The following is a 20,882-nucleotide window of genomic DNA, read 5'->3' on the forward strand; positions in this document are numbered from 1 at the left end:
CTTATTTACAGGAAAATGAAGTTTTGGTATTGTCCCGGGGTGGGCATTTGCACACTTTCTTTAAGCCTCTGCGTGTTTTTTTAAATGAACCGTCCTGCCACACTGAGGGGCATTTGCAGGTTTTCCAAACAAAAATGACAAAAACCCGACAAATGCCCGGGGGGGGGATGGGCACGCTTGGAATTGACTGAGCCATAGCAAGTACACAAGACGACAAAGGAAATAGACGTCGAGTTTTTTTTACCCCGGCATAAAGCAACCTTGAATATCGGTACATTAAAATTACCATATATGAGGTACTTGCTCACAGTTCAAGAAAGGTGCCACTGACCACCCCACCAATACGACTGCGGGCCTCGTACTTTTCATGGCGAACGAATGGAGTCCAAAACCGGAGATTTTACCTTTTTCTGATTTCTTTTCTTCGCCGCAAACAATTTCCTTAACAATTTCATTGGATTGTTTCTTCTTACCTGGAAAGGAAGCGGAAATGAATTTTTGCTTCCTAAGAATTCGAGAGATGATTTTCATTGGTTGACACTGGAAAATTTTGTTGGCTACGTCATGGTTATTCCCCTACAAGATCAAGCAAGTAAGCATTTTATATTTTGGGAAAAGTTTTAAAGTTTGTCGCAATCGTCGTTGATACGAGGAATTGAAAAGGTTATGTGATGATGATAATGTCTTAGGAAAGTTAAAAATTAGATGATAAAATGTCTTCTCCAGGTCACGGGAAAGGCAAAAATAAACGAAAATCTAAGGGTCGAGGTTCTGGAGGCGGACGAGGAAGAGGAAGAGGACAAGAGCCGTTGTCTACTCCAGGAAGAAGCGAAGGTGCATCAAAACCTCCTGATGAAAGGGAAGAAATTGCTCACCAGTTTGCTGAAGGAGAGGAGAAACCAGTGGCAAGTGCAAGTTCTCCTGCGTCAAAAGCAGAAGAAACACTTGGGGCTTGTTCATCTGTTTCAGAAACAAAGAATCCATCGCGATCTTCAGCCGACCAAAAGCCAGATGTAAGAGGTCCTTGTGCAAAAGAGCCTTCATCAGACAAAAGCATACCGTCGACAGAAGCAACACAGGGAAAATCAAGGCAGCAGCAGCCCAAACAATCTAAGGGAAAGTCACATGTATCTTCTTCTCCGCCAGACACTAAAGGTATTACAAAATACATGCCCTCGGTCATGATTTACTTTGCTAGTTGAGTGTCCTACATTTTGGTATTTTGGCCGAGTGGTCATAAGGAGTTTTAGTGACAGTATATTATATGGCTAAACTTCAGACTACCCCGCCACTGAAATATTCCACAACAACTCTTGCTAGCATAATATGGTCCGTGGTCGACTCCGCGGTCCACAGTGTTAACTAAGGCCTGGTTCAGACGCCGTACTTTTCATGTGCCGAACCTAACTGAATAAGTTCGACTTTGGAGTGACACTGGCGCGACATCTGATTCAGACAGCATACCGTGTGTCGAACCTAAGTTAAGTTCGACAAAAGTTTGACCGACTCTGTTGAACTTAACGCTTTTGCTGCACCAAACTAAACCTGCCGTACCAAATTGATTCAGACGCTGCTCTTTTGCCGTACTTAATTCATCAGTTAGGTTTGGCACATGAGTGGAGCGGCGTCTGAACCAGGCCTAAGCCAGTTTAAAATAAAGCAGCCATTCTACCAAATTGAAATAGCGTGGCGCACAGATGACATCACAAAAACGTGACCCATACCAAGACTCAGACAAATATGGGCCATTTCTGCAAAAGCTCGCAAGAGCGCTGTATGAAAACACACAGTTTGCTATCAGTTCTGCTTGCCCTTTTAGCATTTTTAGGAGCGTTCCAGTTTCGAAATTCAACAAAGGTCCATGGGAATATAATGTAGAACAAATCAAAACATAGCTTAAGTACAAAGGATTGAAACAGAGTGGAAAGTGAAAGGACTTTTAAATGCTGTGTTTCGATACCTTATTGCAGCCGGTAAATATTTTCAAAGAACAAGATACCCAGCAGTCTGATATTCATGTCCAATTATTTTTCAAGAATTCTCATTGAATTCTTTTAAGAAAATTTGATATTTGTTTAGAAATTTTGATTTCTGTGCGCCAAAGTAGAAACACTCGTAGTCATACCAGATATTCAATTTTTTAAGTTCAGATTTTCGTGAAAAACTGAGAGACTGTAGTAATATTTCAGACTGCCGGGCTAGTGTAATAATAATCTGATAACCGTCCCCGCGATTCAAGATTCAAATATGCCAAAGCTTGGAGAATTTGTCCACTACAAGACCAAACCTGTTTTCAGAATTGCTTGGCATTTGCCAACAAACATCAAATGCTCCAGAGAGGTTTTGATGATAATTTTTCTGAATATCCTTTTATACACCTTTAAATGACCCAGTGTGTCACGCCGGTGAAGTGTTGAAAACATTGAGATTTCACCATATGCCCAAGGTCGACAATTGAGTCTGGCTTCAAACCCAAGGCAATGTTTGAAATCACTTGAGATTTCTAAAGAAAGATTTTGTTTTCAGAAGAATTAAATCTCCATCAGAATTTGTGAAAAACGATTAAATTTCAGACTGTCCAGTATCTAAAACCCATTTTCTGGCAGCCTGGTCACTCCATAGAACATGGCGTACTTCACTTTCTTTCTGGATTTCTCGTATTTATTTAGCAACTCAGACCACTTTTTCAGGGATCCTTGAGTCCCTCTTACACTCTTCCCAGCTGTAACACTTACTTTTTACCATTTTCCGATAAAAATATGGGAAAAAAAAAAACATTGTTTTGACTCAATACTCAGCAAAAGTGCATACAAAGCCTTTGGGAGAGAAGCAAAGTTTGTCTGAGTCATGCGGCGGGTCTCATCTGATGTAAACTATTTTTAGAATCTGTGCACAGTGCTATTTACCATACGAACATATGAACCAAGGTAGCAGTTCAGTGTACATTTACACACCTAAGGTGCATTCCATTTGGATGTTCCGGATCAGGATCAGTGATCCAAGTTCACTCAGATCATAGCACATCAAAGGAACCAATTAATTCAACCTGGGAAAGGATTGATCCGTTTATTTGATGTACCATGATCCAAGAGATCTCAGATCACTGATCCTGATCCGGATTATCCCAAGGGAATGCACTCTTAGTTAATTTCACCCCCCCCCCCCCCCTCCCCCAGAGGACTATGGACTGCAGTAGCAGTAAGTTTACACACTTTATACTCAATTCAAGTTCTCTAATTTCACCAATTTCTTTTTGACTGACTGTGGACCATGGTAGCAGTACATTTAACACTTTTTTTCACATTTTCTACTATTAAAATTAATATATTATTATGACCTTAACAATTTATTCAAAAGACTAATAACATTTAAGTTGCAATATTGATACTTTTAGAATTTACAGCTATTCAGTAAAATTGTTTTAAAAAATATTGACCTACTCTCTAAAAAGATATGTTTTCAGTCCTAATGGTTGTGCATTCCACAGTTTAGGGAAGTTAGTAAGTTTTTGTGCGAGTTCTAGGTTGTTCTAGCAGCTGCTATTATAAAGATGTGGACCGTAAGTTCCATGAGTGCATTTGTTAGCTAAGTCTGTCCTCTAGAAAGGCTAGGTGAAAGGTTATTGAGTGATTTGAAAGCTAACGAAAGAAGTTAAACAACAATACAAAAACTAGCAAGAAGCCAACCAGGGTCAAATAAAACAGGCATGCGTTCAAATTTATGAGTCTGAGTAATGATTGTGGCGTTGACACTGATACAGACACTGATACGTTGATGAATCAGTGTCCTATACATAAACAGTCTTTGAATATTTAACAGTCAGGTTTCACAGGGATCACACTCTGACATTGCCATAAAATGGCATCCATTGCTCAAACTTCAATATTATACTTTGAAGGGATAAAAAAAACAGTGTTAGCAAAGCCTCCTTTTGGCTCAGATCTGATAAAACTCTGTTCATGCATAATATAATAGATATTCAAGCATTAATGATCACTTTTCAGTCAATTCTACCACACTGCACCTACATTCTTGCGTATAAATACATGTATATGTATTACCAGATTCGTTGGGGTGCACGCAAGCATTTCATATTCTGTCCTCCCCCTCCCCTCCTCAACCCTCTTTTCCACTCTCATTCCACTTTTCTCGACAAACTCGTTTGGAAATGCTTGCTACATGTATGCAGGCTAAATTCTTTCTTGATCCATGGTTATACAATTTTCTTTTAGATAAAGCTGGACTACCACAGGCCCAAGCAGCTGTAGGAGCCAGTGCTTCTGCAACTGACCCAGACGTGAAAAAATTGGCAACCAAGTTGGGATCTGGATTAAGTACTGGAGGTAGGTAATGGAAATAATACTTTTTCATCAACTGTCATGGAAAAACATACAAAAAAGTGAAAGTAGTCAGTAAAAGCAGGCAATAGTTATTTCAGACAGGCTTTACCAGAACATAAAAGGCTAGCTACTTAATATACAAGTCAGGTGTAAGTACCTGATTAGAGTTCTTGTTATATTTGTTATTATAATGTAGATTTTACATCTAAGAACTCCATTGCATGACTGAGACCTATTATCAGACAAATTACTCAACTAATGTACAGTCAAACCTCCACATGGGACCATCCAGGGCCCGAAATAATTTCTGGAGAGTCTCTGGACACAACAACTGGCCAAATCATTTTAGATCGGTCATGTATCTTTTTTTCTGGCCAGTCAAATTTACAAGATAAATAACTCTTAAAACAGGAACCCATGAACAGGAACCTAGTCATTGCTTAGAGCTTATAGCACTTTAAAGCACTCATTGTCAACAATAAAAATAAATTACAGTCACTGTGGCAATGAAAATAAGCTTATGTGTATTCAGAGGACTCCCGTACGAAACTTGCAGTGCTATACAGCGCCACAAAATCGCTTCAAAATAGCTGTACAGCTAAATTACAGCTGTTTAGCAGCATTTTAGAAGCCAAATAGCAGCTTAATTCAAGTTGCAGCGGGATGCAAAAGCGCTGTGCAGCCTTTGAAGCTCTTGGCAGCAGTTTTGCATCGCAGTTGCCGACTTTAAAATGCTGCGAAGTAGCTGCAGTAACGCTACAATTCAGCTTTGGTCGATCTGATAGCGCAATGTTCTTGAGCGTCAGTAACATGAATCGCCAGAAAAGCCTTACCATGTATCATGATTATTGTATTATTGAAGTCTGCATTTCTTTTTTTTGTACTAACGAGTGGTAGGCCATTACAGGTAACAACATTCTTTGTCTTTTCGAAGCCACTTTGCAGCCACTTTGCAGCGCAGATCGTGATTCCAGAATTTTCTGCACCACTGCAAAAGCGCCGTTTATCACTGTCGAAGGGCTTTTCACTGCAGCGCGAAACAGCCAAAATTTGCTACTGCTGCAGCCAGCCCTTTTACAGCTCTTTTGTAGCGCTTCTTGAAGTCATTCTGCAGCGCTGCAGCAGCGCTGCTCGTTTTGTACGGGGTACACTGTCTGTAACATGTCAAATATCATTATCATGTACAATTAAATTTGTCTGGCGCCTCCAAATATACAGTGTATTGATTTTTAGTGTGCGTATCACTGTGTGAGATCTTTATCCTAAAACTGGCCAGTAATCCATGTTACGCCCATTACTTAAAGAACTGAACCGCATGGAAATTTTAATTTATTTCATTTTCAATATGATCGAATGTGACCAGTCAACATGACTGGTAAGACGAAAGGTTGACCTGTCAACTCCCCAATCAGTCCAGACAGTTTCCGTTGACTGGCCATTATTTCAAGCTCTGCCACCTCTAAACCACCGCCCATAAGCAAGCAATGTCCTATCCAAAACTCCAAAACTTTCCCAGTCAGTTGGAATCTCTTGTAAACAACCCCTTTCTGTAAGCGTCCACAAGCACTTTTTGGGGCTAATGGTTTAATAATTTTTCTGTTGTTTAAACCTCTTGTAAGTGACCACTTGTCGATGCTGATCTCTGTGTTTGCTGTTTGTACTAATGCTACTTAAATAAGTAAGATTCGTAGCAAAAAACATGGAACTACAGTATACGTGTCAATAAAACTTTAAAACTTTACATGCAATAGTCTGTCTTCCATAAAATAGATGTGTTCAGACAATTTCTTGGGAGAGATCAACCCCTGTGGTTCTCTTCTCATACGCGACCACCTCCGTGAGTAACCACTAAGTCTTTGTAACCACAATGGTCGTAATAGGAGGTTGCATTGGACTGTATTTGAAACAAGAGTAAAAGGGATGTTGAAAAAATGTAGCAGTTATTTCCTTTACTGACCCATTGTCAATATTTTATTTATGGGTTATTAACAATGATTGGTTTGCAGTGGCTACACTGTAGCTGTTTGCACTTTTGTTTGAATTAATCCCTCACGATCTATCCTCTCTCTTGCCGAAGAAGACCACTTATGCTTACAGTGTACATGACTTGTTCAATACATGTAGTTTGACATACGTTTCTAATTTTGCTCAGAACACACAGCTCGCCAAATGCAGCAAAATGGTAACCTTCGCCCTCCAAAAAGACCTGGTTATGGTACTCTGGGCAGACCAATAAAGTTAAGAGCCAACTTTTTCCGCATGAACATTTCACCAAGGCTGTCAGATCTTTATCACTACCATGTTGAAATAACACCAGACAAGTGCCCTCGGGTAGTGAAAAGAGATGTTGTTAATGAGATTATCATCAAGTATCAAAGTACTGTGTTTCAAGGCCACAAGCCAGCATTTGATGGAGAGGTGAACCTCTACAGTAGGATAAAGCTTCCTACTCCAGTGAGTGAATCGATTTTTGAATCTACTGATTTTCTCTACACCGTCCCAGGGGTTTTAATAAATTAAAAACTGAAGTACAGCCAGCAGGTTTGAATAGACTGTATCAAAAAGGGGCATTAATTTTATTCCCCTTATCTTCAAAGTAGAGTTTTGGGGTTGGCTCCCCCAGAAAATTAATTTTTGAAATTTTTGTAAGCCGTAAAATGCGATTTTCAGTGTTCTGTGCACTAAATTGAGTAAAGTAGGATATGGGAAGATTTCCTATCAACAGTAGTGATTAGTATGCTGATACATTTCCTGGAAAACAATGAATATGAACAGAATCTCTGTGAGTATGATTAATTAGTAGCTCTCTGAACTTCATGCAAATGTTGTATTGTCAAAAACTAAACAGTTTCTTTTTTTTTTCAGTTTTACGACTGCTTTAATTAAAGTTTTGTCAGAATCTTTGTTTAATTTTATACTTCATTACCCGTGTCAATAAGGGGGACACTAGCATACTGGCCGACAGGTTTCGCTGGTTATCGGTGCTTATTGAAGTCCCTGCTGTCTAATGTTCCCTTAGTATACACTGTATCATATTAATGTAACTTTTGTGTACCACACCATGGTAAGAGTGAATAATTATTAATTAATTTTACTCATTCACACTTTTCTATAAAATTTTGTCTTTTTGCCCAGGCTGAACTTGATGTAACTCTGCCTGGCGCGGATGGTGGAAGGGACAGAGTATTTAAGGTTGGTGTGTAGGCTTACAGCTGTAGGTACAACAGCTACAAGGAGGGTTTTCGGACATTGCTCTACCAGAAGCTTAATAAAAAGTGTTAACTTCATGTTTGATAACTAATTATCAAGGCCATTAGAAGAGTATACAGTATTTACAACTAAAAGTGATACAAACTAGAGAGCTTTAGATTCGGGGACGTCTAGGACGACTGCGAGGATGACATTTAATTTTAAGTTTTCTTGCCTAGTATTCTCGTGTCTCGCCTACACTGGATTCTCTAAAACATCGTGGACACCTCAGAAAGCATCATTGCCGGAGTACTTTTTTTCACCACGAAAGTTGGTTTGTTTATTTCCGTTGAAGGAGGTATACTATAGCCCTCTCCCGATCGCTATATGATAAAATTCCTATGATAATTTGTTTTCACCACCATGGCTTTGTTGCTAAAACTCATAGTACAGCGTAGAATGACAACGGCTACCACGTTTTGCCACCAGAATGAAGCTGGTTCATGCGCGTGCACTACTTAGTACTGGGAAAATCTCGTACTCATATTGGTCCTCGTCTCAGAATCTAAAGGTCTCTTAAAAATTAAGTTTACAATGCAGGAGACCCACTCTTACTGACACGATAGTTATTAAATTTCTAGAAGCATTTAAATTCCCTTAGGTCTTTTAATATTGACTTATTATTGAAGAAAAATTTGGGTTTTACAATTTTAATAAAGAAGTCTAGTTAATTCGGGTCCAGGCAATTAATTGCAGAGGTTTGATTGACCCTCAATGATCTGTATTGTAAAACAGTAGGGACGATCAGTACGGGTGACTTTATTTGTCTTTTCCAGGTTAAGATCCAGTTTGCAGCATCAGTCAGTATTGAATCTTTAAGAAAATTCCTTATGGGACAACAGAATGGAAAATCAGCCCAAGATGCTGTGCAGGCACTGGACATTGTTATGCGACAGATACCTTCAAACCATTTTACACCTGTTGGTCGATCATTCTTTCCTCTTGATGGTTATGGTGCAAAAGACCTAGGGGAAGGGTGTGAAGTGCAGTTTGGTTTTTACCAGAGTATAAGACCCTCACAATGGAAGGCAATGCTGGTTAACATTGATGGTAAGATCTTACATGTAGACTAATACCTTGCAGTTATAAGCACTTGGCTGCTACATGTAGTTGCACTTACAATAGTTATAATGATTCCCATAAATATACACTGTTTTAAGCAAAAGATTATTTTTAAGTAATTAATATTAGCCTTAAAAGATTGCATAGACTTTGGGATGCCATCAGTAGTTTCCCCACAAAATTTACATCTGTGGAACAAGCATGATACTGATGATGTGTCAATACCAGTGGTGAAGTCCCTTGTTGTTTAATTAAATCGAATTAGCAGCTCCAGATAATAAACTTGCTTACTTCTTCCCGAGGGCGTTGCTTATTTAAAGGCACTGACTGTATTAATTTTGAAAAAGCTTTTGATATTATTTGGTAAAAAAGGATGATTTCTTCCTCTTTACATGTACACTACACTGCACCTTTGCATTTCAGTTTCTGCCAAGGGCTTTTATAAGAGTCAAGGTGTCGTTGAATTTGTTAGTGAAACCCTGCAGCTATTGCCCCATCAACTTGAAGACCCCAGGTGTCAGATTGACAGATGGAAGCTTGAGAAGGCTATACGTGGTAATAAGGAGGTTTTTGTATTTAACTTGATCATTAGTTAGACTAATTACCCTCTCACCTTCAGAAGTGTCCTAAGTCACTTAAAATTCATGAGAAATACTAAGTATTGTCTCATAACACACTCAAAAACAATAAATAGTAACAGGTGACAGTACAGTGTATGCATGGTCAAAGAAGTTTGATTTGAATGTCCACACATTAAAGGTTTCATCCACATGACTGCATTAATTTTGTGTCTGGCTCCATAACTGACATAGGAATAGTCAATGACTGAAGCCATATCTGGTAGACTGTTAATGGAACTTAAATGCCAATGCAACATTATCATTTTCTTTATTTTAGTTTTTTAACCTCATATTGACAATCGCATCAAAATACAGTACATAACATTGCAAATCGGTGAGCATTTTTTGAGTATAACAGAACTTTTAAGCTCTAAATTTTAAAGTACAGTTCAGATAAGAGATGCTTCAGGGGAGTAAGCTAAAAAAAACCTATGGGAAGACATGGACATTTTTCTGAACCATCGGATAATGCAATTCTAGAGCTCTGATTGGCTTTATCTGCTGCACAGCTGTCTTTAGTGTCGTCACGCAACGCTCCTCTCCACATTTGTTGTGTGATGACACTAAAAACGGCTGTGTAGCAGACTGATTGGCTTAGCCATTATGGTACACTGTATATCAGCCATTATTCATTGTACCAATGCCATGCTCTCCAAAAATGGTAACTGTATGTGTCTGCCCAAAATTAAAAACAAGCTGAAAATCGGTTATTTTTAAAAAAATTTAATAAAGTCGGGAAGAATTCTTGATATTTTGTGGGGGGTTTTAATAAAACAATTATCCCACTTGCGCTTGTTGGATATGAGATGATTATAGCCTACTTGCACTTGTGGAATATTTGTTAAATATTCACTAATCTGAAGATCGTTGCATCGTCTTTTTCATGGTAGGTTTACGTGTGCAAACCACTCATGTGGCCTCAATAAAAAGAAAGTATACAGTTTGGGGGGTGTCCAGCCAGTCTGCAGAGAGGCGAGAATTTGACGTGGAGGATGAAACTACTGGCCGCCGTACAAAAACAAATGTAGCAGCTTATTTCAGGGAAAGATATAACATACGGCTGAGGTATGCTAATTCTTTCTATCAGGTAGAGAGTACACTACCCTTTCCCATGAGTTGTTACGTGATATGGCTGCATTTTGCTGTCACACAGGGCTGAGACCATTGGAAGAAGCTGATGTCCCACTCTATCCCTAGCAGGGCGCATAGAAAGTCATTTTTAAAGCCCTTCGGGCAAGCTGAAGCTAGCGTATACAAGCTCAAACGTCATTTCAACTAGCCCCAAAAGCATTTTGATGGGCAGAATTGATTTAACAGTTCTTCTTTAATTTGAATTCCTCTGAAAACTTCAATTGCCTGTCGGGCTGGTTAAGAACTGAATTCACTAACCTGATAGCAAAATTCAATAGCCCCGGGCTATCGGACACTACTTTCTTTGGACGCTGCCTAAATGCCTAGCCAGGGTCAAATAGGGGAAATATCGGCAAGCAAAGCGAGCCCGGCGGTGGCCTGGGGAGGGGGGAAAGTGGGCAGAGCCCTCCGCCGCCCTTTCCCCTCCCCAGACTACCTCTCTACCTCTCTTTTTCCCCTAATACGGAGGCTGGTCCGAGGTTACTCTATCCCCTCCATTGGGGTGATGATAATGGTCGAGCTGGGAGTCGAACAGTATTTTTTGTTGCCATTGAAGTGGGTTCGGTGTTGACTGTGTTCGCCAGTTTGCGTTAGTTTCCTTTGCCTTGCCTGCGTCCAGCAACATTAGTCGATTCTTGCCTTGCAGATAATTATCAAGATTTGCTAACACCCCGTTAACCTAGACAGAAGCTAAATCCCTGCTAGTTTTTTACTTTATTTATCCTCACTCAGTTTTTCAAATGTAGCCGAATATTTCTGTGGTTGAACTCTCTTTTAAAAGGAAGTTGACTGAGTTGTATCAAATTGTCAGGTTTCCACACCTGCCTTGTTTGCAAGTTGGCCAGAAGAAAGACCGTTACCTGCCGATGGAAGTTTGCACCATAATTCCTTGCCAGAAGCGGCACTTATCTGAACAACAGACAGCGAATATGATCAGAAGTACAGCACGACCTGCACCTGAACGACGACAGGACATTGAATATTGGGTAAGTTATTTTTTCCTACTCCTTATTCTTTGAGATAATTCCTGCGGTGTTAATCTTTGAAAACGCTGCATAGATAGGTTCGGCACCTTAAGAAAGGTTTGGCCTGAAACTGGGTGTAGAACTTGAAGGGGCTGTGTCACGGCTTGGCTTGTTCATTTTGTTTATAATGCCTTTCACGCGATCTATTCGCTATTAAACTTGAAAAATTACTTGTGAATGACAAAATGGCAGCCTTATGTCAAACAAGTATGTCTCCTATTAAAGTATATATTATACAAGCAGCAAACAATGAATTTTGAAAAACTGTTAGGCCAACAAGTTTTCGAAAACCACAATTTCAATCCGCTTCAATGTTCTCTAACTTTGTCCATCCATGCATCCTTCAAAAATCACTGCTCTAAACGTTATTCCTTTCTTTTAGCGTTTTGAGCAGTTATTTTTATGTTTTCATTCAATTTGGTCGCGGTTCCTTTTTGAATTTTGATAAATTTGGTAAAACACAGTTGCGTGTTTTCTTATAGGCTCAAGAGTTGATTAGAACCAGTCAGAAATACTTGGATAAAGAGTTTCAGACCACTGTGGACCCTGAAATGGTGAGGGTTGACGGCCGAGTGTTACCAGCACCTAAAATAAATCTTGGACCACAAGATCAAGCATTGGTTCCTCGCGATGGCTCATGGGACTTGCGTGATAAGGCTCTTCATCAAGGAGCAGTAATTAACACCTGGGCGATGGCTTGTTTTGCACCTTTCCAAAGATGTAATGAAAATCAGTTGAGGAACTTCTGTAGGCAGATGGCAACTGTTTCTAGCAGAGAAGGAATGAGGATGACTGATCCAGTTGAGGTCAGATATGCACGGAACACAGAGGTACTGTAGATGATTTGTGGATGACTGCCAACAAGTTAAAGCTTAATGATAAAGCAGAATTTCTCTTTCTGCACTCCCGTTTTCGTCATTCGTTGCCCCCTCCCACGATTTCTTTTGGCATGGAAAACATCAGGCCCTTTCAACAGGCTCGCAATCTTGGCGTGATTTTTGACGACACAATGTCACTTACACCACATGTTAATACAATAGTTAAGGGTGCCTTCTATCACGTACGAAATATTTCTAAAATAAGAAAATACATCAGTAAAAGTACCACAGAAATTCTAATTCACAGTTTTGTTAGCTCGAAGTTGGACTTTTGTAATTCTTTTTTTTTTGGTGGCCAAAAACGGGACATAGTTAAGTTGCAGTCCGTTCAAAATGCGGCTGCTCGAAAATTATGGCCGATCTAAAAAAAAAGATCACATCTCCGTAACTCTAAGAGATCTTCACTGGCTTCCTGTTGAGGAGAGAATAGTTTTTAAAATAAATTTGATAACTTTTCAAACATTGAATGGCTCCGGTCCCCGTTATCTTGAAGATATTTTAAAATTTTACCATCAATCAAGGACATTACGGTTATCAAGGGATCATTTACGCCTCGAAGAACCAAATTTTAACATAAAAACTTATGGCCAGCGAGCGTTTTCCGTTGCTGCCCCCGACTATGGAACAAGTTCTCCTTTGAAATTTGAGCTTGTTCTGATGCTGATCTTTTTAAATCTAAGTTAAAAACGTTTCTTTTTAAAAAGGTATATGACATTTAGTTTCATCATATTTGTTTTTGTTTTCTTTCCTTTTTAAGATGTGTATGCTATAAATTTCCCAATGTGAACAGTAGGGTTATATGTCAGCTTGTGATTAATGATATTCTTATGTCCTTTTTTACATTGTAAAGCGCTTAGAACAGCGATGTATAAGCGCTATATAAATTCCATTATTATTTTTATCCTAAAGGACATATGTCCTTGGGTAGACTAGAATGTTTCGGTACACGCAGCCCAAACTGTCATTGTAAAAGTAGTGATTTGGGTCGTGTCCTTTGGTGGTGTTGAGATAACAGCAACAAGGACCTTTATTTTTCCTTAATTCTAGTCATTTACGCAAGTGCACAGGTCCGTAGGTAGCTAATACTAATCTTGGCTTCCACGCAACTAAGGTGCAGAAAATACTTTTATACTTCTATTTACTTTCGTATACTATTTTACATATCTTTTTAACTTTATCGATATATGAAAGAGTATAGATTGTTTTCACTCACGTGGCCAGCATCTATGCAAATTTATTGAAACAAAAGAAAGCGTTTGCATAATAAAGGAGTTCAAATCGCAGAGGATTGGTTCGGGACATCAACATGGCCGCCGTATGATTGTTTTGGGACACCAGTATGGCCGCCTAGACGTCATGTTAAAACAGTCTATACAAAGGAGAGAAAGAATTTACAGTTACAAAAAATGTACAGTTTATAAAGTTTATGAAAAAGTGGGTATCAGTTTATACCTTCTTTACTGCAGATTGTAACCATAAGCTTCTTTTCTTTAGGTACAAAGTTTGTTCTCCAAGTGGATGGTAGAGTACCCAGGACTCCAGCTTATCATGGCTGTTCTGCCTAACAAAGATAAAGACCTTTATGCCGAGATCAAACGTGTCGGAGACAATGTTTTTGGAGTTCCAACGCAGTGTGTTCAGATGAAACTTCTTCAGCAACCTAAAGGTCAAGCCCAAGTGTGCGCTAACCTCTCACTTAAGATTAACTCCAAATTGGGCGGTATCAATCAGGTTATTGATCCCTCAGTACAGTCGCCTAAGCTGGGGAAAACCACTATTGTTTTTGGTGCTGATGTCACTCACCCTTCCCCCACTGAGAATGGTATTCCATCTATCGCTGCGGTGGTTGCGAGCATGGATCCTAATGCTACCAAATATCAGGCTCGAGTTCGCGCTCAAACGCATGAGAAGGGAAGTGGAGCTCAGGAAATCATCAACGACTTGGCAGTTATCGTAAGAGAGCTTCTTATTGAGTTCTACAAAGCTAATGCCAAGTGCAAGCCTTCTAGAATCATTTTTTATCGGGATGGAGTCAGTGAAGGCCAGTTTGACCAGGTCCTTGTTCACGAAGTGCGCGCTGTCCAAGAAGCTTGCATGAGACTTGAGAAAGAATATCGTCCTCGGATCACGTTTATTGTGGTCCAGAAGCGACACCACACGAGATTGTTTTGTGAAAACAGCAGAGATGAAACCAAGAACAGAGCCAGGAACGTACCTCCGGGAACAACGGTGGACAGTGGAATAACTCATCCCTATGAGTTTGATTTCTATTTGTGCAGTCACTTTGGTATTCAGGTACCCATCAATTGCCTATGCTAGATTATTTTTAATTGTTATTGCATAATTGTACAGGGCTCGGGAAAAAAAAAAATTGAATTCCAACTTGTCCTTTGGACAAGCAGCTCTCACATTTGGCTTGTCCAGGGCCACTTTTGCTGGTCTAAGTTAATGATTTTGTTGGAGGATAGCTTGTCTGGACTCGTGCCTATTAGGCAAGTGATTTTCTAGTTAAAAGCCACATGCCCATCAAGAAAATTTTCTTGTCCCAGACTACTGGACGGGACTTTTTTCGAGTCCTGCATATGGTATTGTTTTTTTCCTGGAATGTGTAGGGAAGGGTGGGAGCAGGGTGCCTTTTTGTTACCTCCATTGCATTTCTGTAAATTACAATCTAACCCCACTTTATAGGCACCCCATTAATACGGACACTTTCTATGGCCCCCCATTAGTGTGTTTGACTAAAATATAATTACTGCCGTGCGAGCGAGCCTGAAGCGAGCAGGCAAGGCAGCAGACCTAATCCGCACAGGAACAAAAACTTTTCGATTTCTACCCACGATATATCTGGATTTTTTTAACTGCAATAAACGGATTTTACCACAATTCCTTGCCCTCCTATTGTCAAAATAAATCGAAATCCGGTGGCGCTGGATAACATCTTCATATCGATCTGCACATCCTACTCATACGCTTTCAGTAATTGCTAATTATATATTTTCAGCGAGTGCATTTGCGTTTGTCAGTGAAATTTTCTTCAGATGATCATCGAAAACCTGACACGTAGATTTAGATTCGGTTGTTCAACAAAGCAAGTAACTTTTGTTGCCATCTGATCAGAAATTTCAAGCAATTCCCTTTATTGCGGACACTGTAGGGACCTTGAGTTAGTTTCCTCATTAGCGAGAGTCCGTAATAGTGGCAGTTTAGTGTTTTAGTCAAACATCTCTAATAATGATTATTTTTGCCTGGCATTTAGCTCAGTGCTGTCCGTATTATCGGGATGTTCGTTATAGCGGGGTGTCCGCAAGGCGAGAGTTGACTGTAATTGTGGCATGTACGCTAAATCTTTCCCTAAACAACACGGTTACAGTGGAGCAACATCCTGCCCCCCTGAGAAGGGTGGTGTCTTTGGTGTCGTCACGTAACACTCCTTCACGACCGTTAGTGGGGTGGTGGGGAGGAGCGTTGCGTGGAAACACAAAAGACGGTTGAAGAGGACTGGGGAGAGTTTCTGGGAAGCTGTATTCCTCTTGTTTGTTTTGTAAATCCCTTGCTTAACTTAGCGTCAAGAACCTAAAACTCACAGAAACACGTATTCACTTACTACTCTGCACAGACGTTTTAGCTAAACGTTTCAGGGCCGGTTATTATAAGTCTAACTGCGGACTTAAACAATCGTTGAACTTACATATTTGTATGTTAGTGGGTCACTTGAAGTATTTAAAAAAAGTTCTTGTTGCCTGAGCTATAAGCATGTTGGCAATGTCAGCAGAGCAACGTTTAGTTACTAAGCCGTGCCAAACAGTGGCTGCAGGTTGTTGTTTTGTTTAAACCGGCTTCCAGCGTTTACCGGAGGCTGAAGGGTTTGCAACATCCTGTCTCCGTTTGTTTTAACAGGGAACAAGCCGACCAACGCATTATCACGTGTTGTATGACGACAATGAATTCGACGCTGACAGTCTTCAACAGCTCACTTATCAGCTGTGTCATGTGTATGCTCGGTGCACTAAGAGTGTGTCCATGCCAGCCCCTGCTTATTACGCCCATTTAGCAGCTTTCCATGCTCGGGTCCACGTGACCAATGGTGGAAGTGGCAGGTAAGAACGCCTGATCAAATAATGTGTGATCGTGGACCTTATAAAAGTGGTACCCCTCAGGGAGGGAGAGGGGGAGAAGGGGAGCCGAGACAGAAGGAGGAACGGAAGAACGGAGAAAAACTTTGTAGGGCTAACACATTTACTGGTAAACCAGAAGTTTTCATTGTGGCCCACAAGGGTAAGAATCCCAGCTGGCAGGAGGCAAACCAGTTGGCTCACAGTTTAACAAGTGTGAGCGGGAAGTTGAACTCGGGACCACCGAAAATAAATCTAGCTAGCAGTTAGAGCGGGGATTGAACTCGGAATCTCCGAATTACAATTCCAGCGCTTTAACCGCTCTGCCACGCTGCCTGTGATAAGGGAGGTAGCTAGGGAGGGAAGAGAGGGAGAAAAATAACATAAAGTTTGTTGAGAAGCCTTTGAAGGAAAGTGCCATAAATCGTTACAGTACTTGAACATTGTTCTATGGAACAACCACGACGACGTCCCTAAAAATTTTTATTTACTTACTTTTAACTTCATCGCGATTTATTCAACTAGCTTAGGTTTTTAAACTCTGCATCAAAGTTCAGAATGAGAGATCAAAACTCCTTGTTGTAGTTCACGTTTTCTATAAACTTTCTTTGTACCAAAAGCTGTAATTTTATGTTTGCAGAGTTATTTTTTAACTTACTTCACCTGTTGTTTTTTCTGTCATGGTCGCGGTGGGATAATTGAGCAACGCACGACAACCAGAAGTGCACTTTTTGCATTCTTAAGCTGTGGTTTTGCCCACATTTTCGGGCAAACCGTGTATATAAGGGTAAAGACACATAGCAATGCAAATTTGCCAGCGTCAAGGCATATGAAAAAGGGAGAATGCCTCACTTCCGGTTCGGACTAGCCTGCGAAAACACGTGCGTCGCCCAAAAAATGGTATTTCTGACAGTGTAGTATAGCGGAACAGGCAGAAATACCTATTTTTCCGGCACGGACCAGCGAACTGGGTCGTCTTAGTTGTACGTTGCAAATTTGATTCAGTCTAGGTCAGCATTCATTCGAGCTCGTGACTTTTATTTTATTTGCTAATTTTGTTATATTTGTTTATAGGCTTTTGGCAGCTAGTTTTTGCGTACCTCAGCAACCGAGTTGTCGGCACCGCAGCTGATTTCAGCAGGCGGGGGTGTACGTTCCCTTTTTTTCCCCTGGCCCCTGTATTTATTCTTGTGTGGTTGTCTTTCTGAGTAGTGTGGGCAAAATCATCTTTCCTTATGCTCCCTTGCAACCCTCTGCAACCTGGACGTAATTGTCGCTCTCTTGTTAATAAAATGATTATTTTCTCTTTACTTGAGCGCTATCTTTTCTTCTGTTTTAAAGGGATGCTGGAGATGTTGATGTAGAGAAGTGTTCCAAAGCGATTCAAGTCAGCGATAAAATGAAGGGCGGGATGTATTTTACCTAAAAATGTGTTCCGCAAACACTGAGGGAGGTGACGAAAGGCCGTTTTGGACACGCAAACTCGAAGGTGGAACCTTATCATTTGAAAGGCAGTAAATGTTAGTCTTTAGGTACTATAGTTATTAACCTTTTTAGTGGTAGTTGTCCAGGCGCCGTTTTGGTTGATGTTTTACTGTTGGTTTAAAACCAAAATTTGTTGTTATGTTCTAGGTAACATTATTGAGGCAAAGCACTCAAAAAGTTAAGATTTAACCAAGGAAGACGTGTATGTAAAGTAGAGTTCTAGTGACCTGTGTGGTATGATCAATATTTAAAGATAAAACCTACGAAATTGTGTATTATTAATATTTTATTATATTTAAAAAAGTACATAATGATAGTGTCAGAATAGACTTTATTCACGATACTCGCCATCTTTGCACGCGCTTTTGGAGTGATGGAATGAAAGCAATGTCACGTGGTATTTCAGGGGGCAAACAAGTGATAAATTTGCCAATACAAGTAATCACGGTCGAGTTTGTTTATTCTTTCAAAACGAGACAACGATTTGGTGGTCAAGCAAAGTGTACAGGTCGAATTTCCTCAAGTTTTACGTCAATATTGCTTGCTGTGAGGACATGTACGGTCGCTACTGCATCAAAAAAAGTAACAATGATCACTTACGCCAGTCCTATAATTTTCCATTATCGTTTTTAAGATAAAAAGTTCTTCATTTTCCGTGGTCTAGAATAAACAAACACGTCCGCGATTTTTTGCATTGGCAAATTTTATCAGTTGTTTGCCCCCTGAGAAACCACGTGACGTCGGTTTTATCTCACCGGTCCTTACGGGTCAGCATTAGATAACATTGAGTGAAGTCAGATTGTTTCTTTCAGTAAAATTACATGAAGAGCAACTTAAGTCCAACTTTACTGTATAATATAACAGTGAAATAGAAAAACTCCAGTGTGATGCTTTGAACCCGGGCCTTCGTCTTGGGGATTATTCAACAATATTAACTTCGCCTTCGGCGAATTGTTAAATATATATTATATTTTTCGGAGCCCACAATTATGATCAACTTTTTTCCTAATTTTTTTGGTTGCGAACAAAAGATGCACACAACAAAAGATGCCGATTGCATTCATCCTGATAGTTACTTGTTCGCTTTACCATCGTAAAATGTTACGTTATTGTTTGGAAAGGAGCTTAACTTATAAGCTTTGCCAAAAGAACTGATACTACGATCTCCTAACGTGATCTTATAAACTAAGACTGTAACAGCAGACACAAATTTACTGGAAAGAAAATAAATGCTTTTACATGTGCTATTTTCCTCGTTGCACTTGCCTTTATTAAGCTAAGAGCAGGCTTTTGGTGGGCTTGGTGCTGGGGGAGGACTATGGAGAGTAACAAGGTGCCCACTGCGCGCCGCCTCCCACCAGCACAGGCACGCACTTTTCGACGCGCGTACACCCGATATTTTCTCTGTTTATGGGACAGAATTAGTTTGCTGGCCTGGGGCCCGTTTCTCGAAAGTCCCGGTAACTTTTCGGGCCCGAAATCAAATATTCAAATCGAAATAAAAAGAATAAGAGCGCGGGTCCTGGCTAGCAAACTACTCCATTTTGTTTCGTTAACTGATAGTTTTATCATGTTAGATGCAAAACTATTGAAACCTCGATCTTTAATGGAAACCGAGACAGCTTACCGGGCCCGTTAATTATCGGGACTTTGGAGAAACGGGCCCCTGGCCCATCTAACGTGTGTGTTCATAATCCCAAAATTAGTAAAATGAATAGGCCACTTCCGAGTTCCAAAAACCCTCACTTTCAAAATGAGGTCTAGTGCACAACCTTTCTTGTGAAAGTGAGTTTTATTTGCATGAGAATGAAAACTCATTTCCATATCAAAGGCTTGAGCACTTAACCTCGTTTTGATACGGAGGCCCAAGAGAACTCGGAAATGGCCTATAATACCCCACTGTTTATATTCCAAATTTCTGGCATATGACAAAACGTCTAGTAAGCGAATCGACCATCGTGTTTCTGGGAAACTGCCCACCTACCCCTCCCCTAAGCCAACATTAACACTTACTTCTCACTTACAGCAAAATGTTGGCTTAGGGGAGGGGTAGGTGGGCAGTTTCCCAGGAACGTATAATGATCCTTTCAGACGAACTTACCAGTAGTAAGCACTTATATCCACTGTCATTGACTGAAAGTAGGATATTCTTTGTTAAGTAAGACACTTTCGGACTTTAGAGACGGGCTATTAGAAACGTGAAAAGGGGGTTGGGTGGGGGTTGTAAAAGAAGAATTCAATACAAGAAAAATTTACACAAACATAATCAACACCCGGAAAAGGACATTTGCATGATGGCGTCATTTTACTACTATCACCAGGATCCTCTGAGGGTTTTGCTTTCTTGTGCAAATTAGAGCTATTTTGTTATTTAAACCTCACTGGGGCTACCAAATTTAAATATGTGAGGAAAAGCGAAAAGAATTCTGGTCGTAATAGTAAAATGACGCCATCATGCAAATGCCTATTAACAGGCAGAAAACAAGACATTCGCCATTTGCACATCTCCCCTAATGCACCTTATTTGCCCCCCAAAATTTTGCATAACCTTTGTAGTTCATTTCTCCTGGGTATTAAAGCCGTCCCAAGAGAAATTGAAAAAAATGTTTATGCAAAATTTGGGGGGCAAATAAGGTGCGCTATGGGAGATGTGCAAGTGGCGAATACACTGATAAGAAAAAAATCTTGCATGCATGGCGAACCAAAACAAATTTTACTATCTCATTCGTGTGGGCGTAAATAGAAATACGGCAGTGTGAACATTCGCGCTGGGTTGGAAAATCCGACGAGTTTCTCCTCTGCGTTTTCATTCTTCCCATCGTGATCTGAAGGGTTAGTTTCAAGTTTGTTTGCCAAAATGTCGTTTTTGAATAGACAACCTGTCATATTTCCGTCCCTGTACAACAAGCTGAAGCACACATGATGAAACCGAGAATTTTCCCTTTTAAGAAAAAGAATTCTGAAAACTGGTGAAACGTGA

General features: G+C 40.1%; 1 protein-coding gene across 1 annotated transcript; it reads left to right on the top strand.

Moving 5' to 3' along the window:
• Positions 1-473: 473 nt before the first annotated feature.
• On the top strand, positions 474-19,135 carry LOC140947137 (protein argonaute-2-like). Its single transcript, XM_073396227.1, has 13 exons — positions 474-592; positions 727-1,155; positions 4,233-4,343; positions 6,493-6,794; positions 7,476-7,532; positions 8,366-8,639; positions 9,075-9,206; positions 10,162-10,336; positions 11,214-11,388; positions 11,910-12,257; positions 13,800-14,600; positions 16,203-16,402; positions 17,759-19,135. The coding sequence occupies exons 1-13, from the start codon at positions 565-567 to the stop codon at positions 17,841-17,843; spliced, it is 3,117 nt and encodes a 1,038-aa protein (XP_073252328.1). The 5' UTR covers positions 474-564; the 3' UTR covers positions 17,844-19,135.
• Positions 19,136-20,882: the final 1,747 nt, after the last annotated feature.

Source organism: Porites lutea, chromosome 8, assembly GCF_958299795.1.
Source record: "Porites lutea chromosome 8, jaPorLute2.1, whole genome shotgun sequence".
Classification (NCBI taxonomy): domain Eukaryota; kingdom Metazoa; phylum Cnidaria; class Anthozoa; order Scleractinia; family Poritidae; genus Porites; species Porites lutea.

Bases quoted from the DNA above. Each gene is read 5' to 3' on its own strand.
- LOC140947137 (XM_073396227.1), top strand. From the start codon at position 565: ATGGTTATTCCCCTACAAGATCAAGCAA. The intron at 11,389-11,909 runs GTAAGTTATTTT...GTTTTCTTATAG, and splicing joins GACAGGACATTGAATATTGG to GCTCAAGAGTTGATTAGAAC. The intron at 16,403-17,758 runs GTAAGAACGCCT...TCTGTTTTAAAG, and splicing joins ACCAATGGTGGAAGTGGCAG to GGATGCTGGAGATGTTGATG.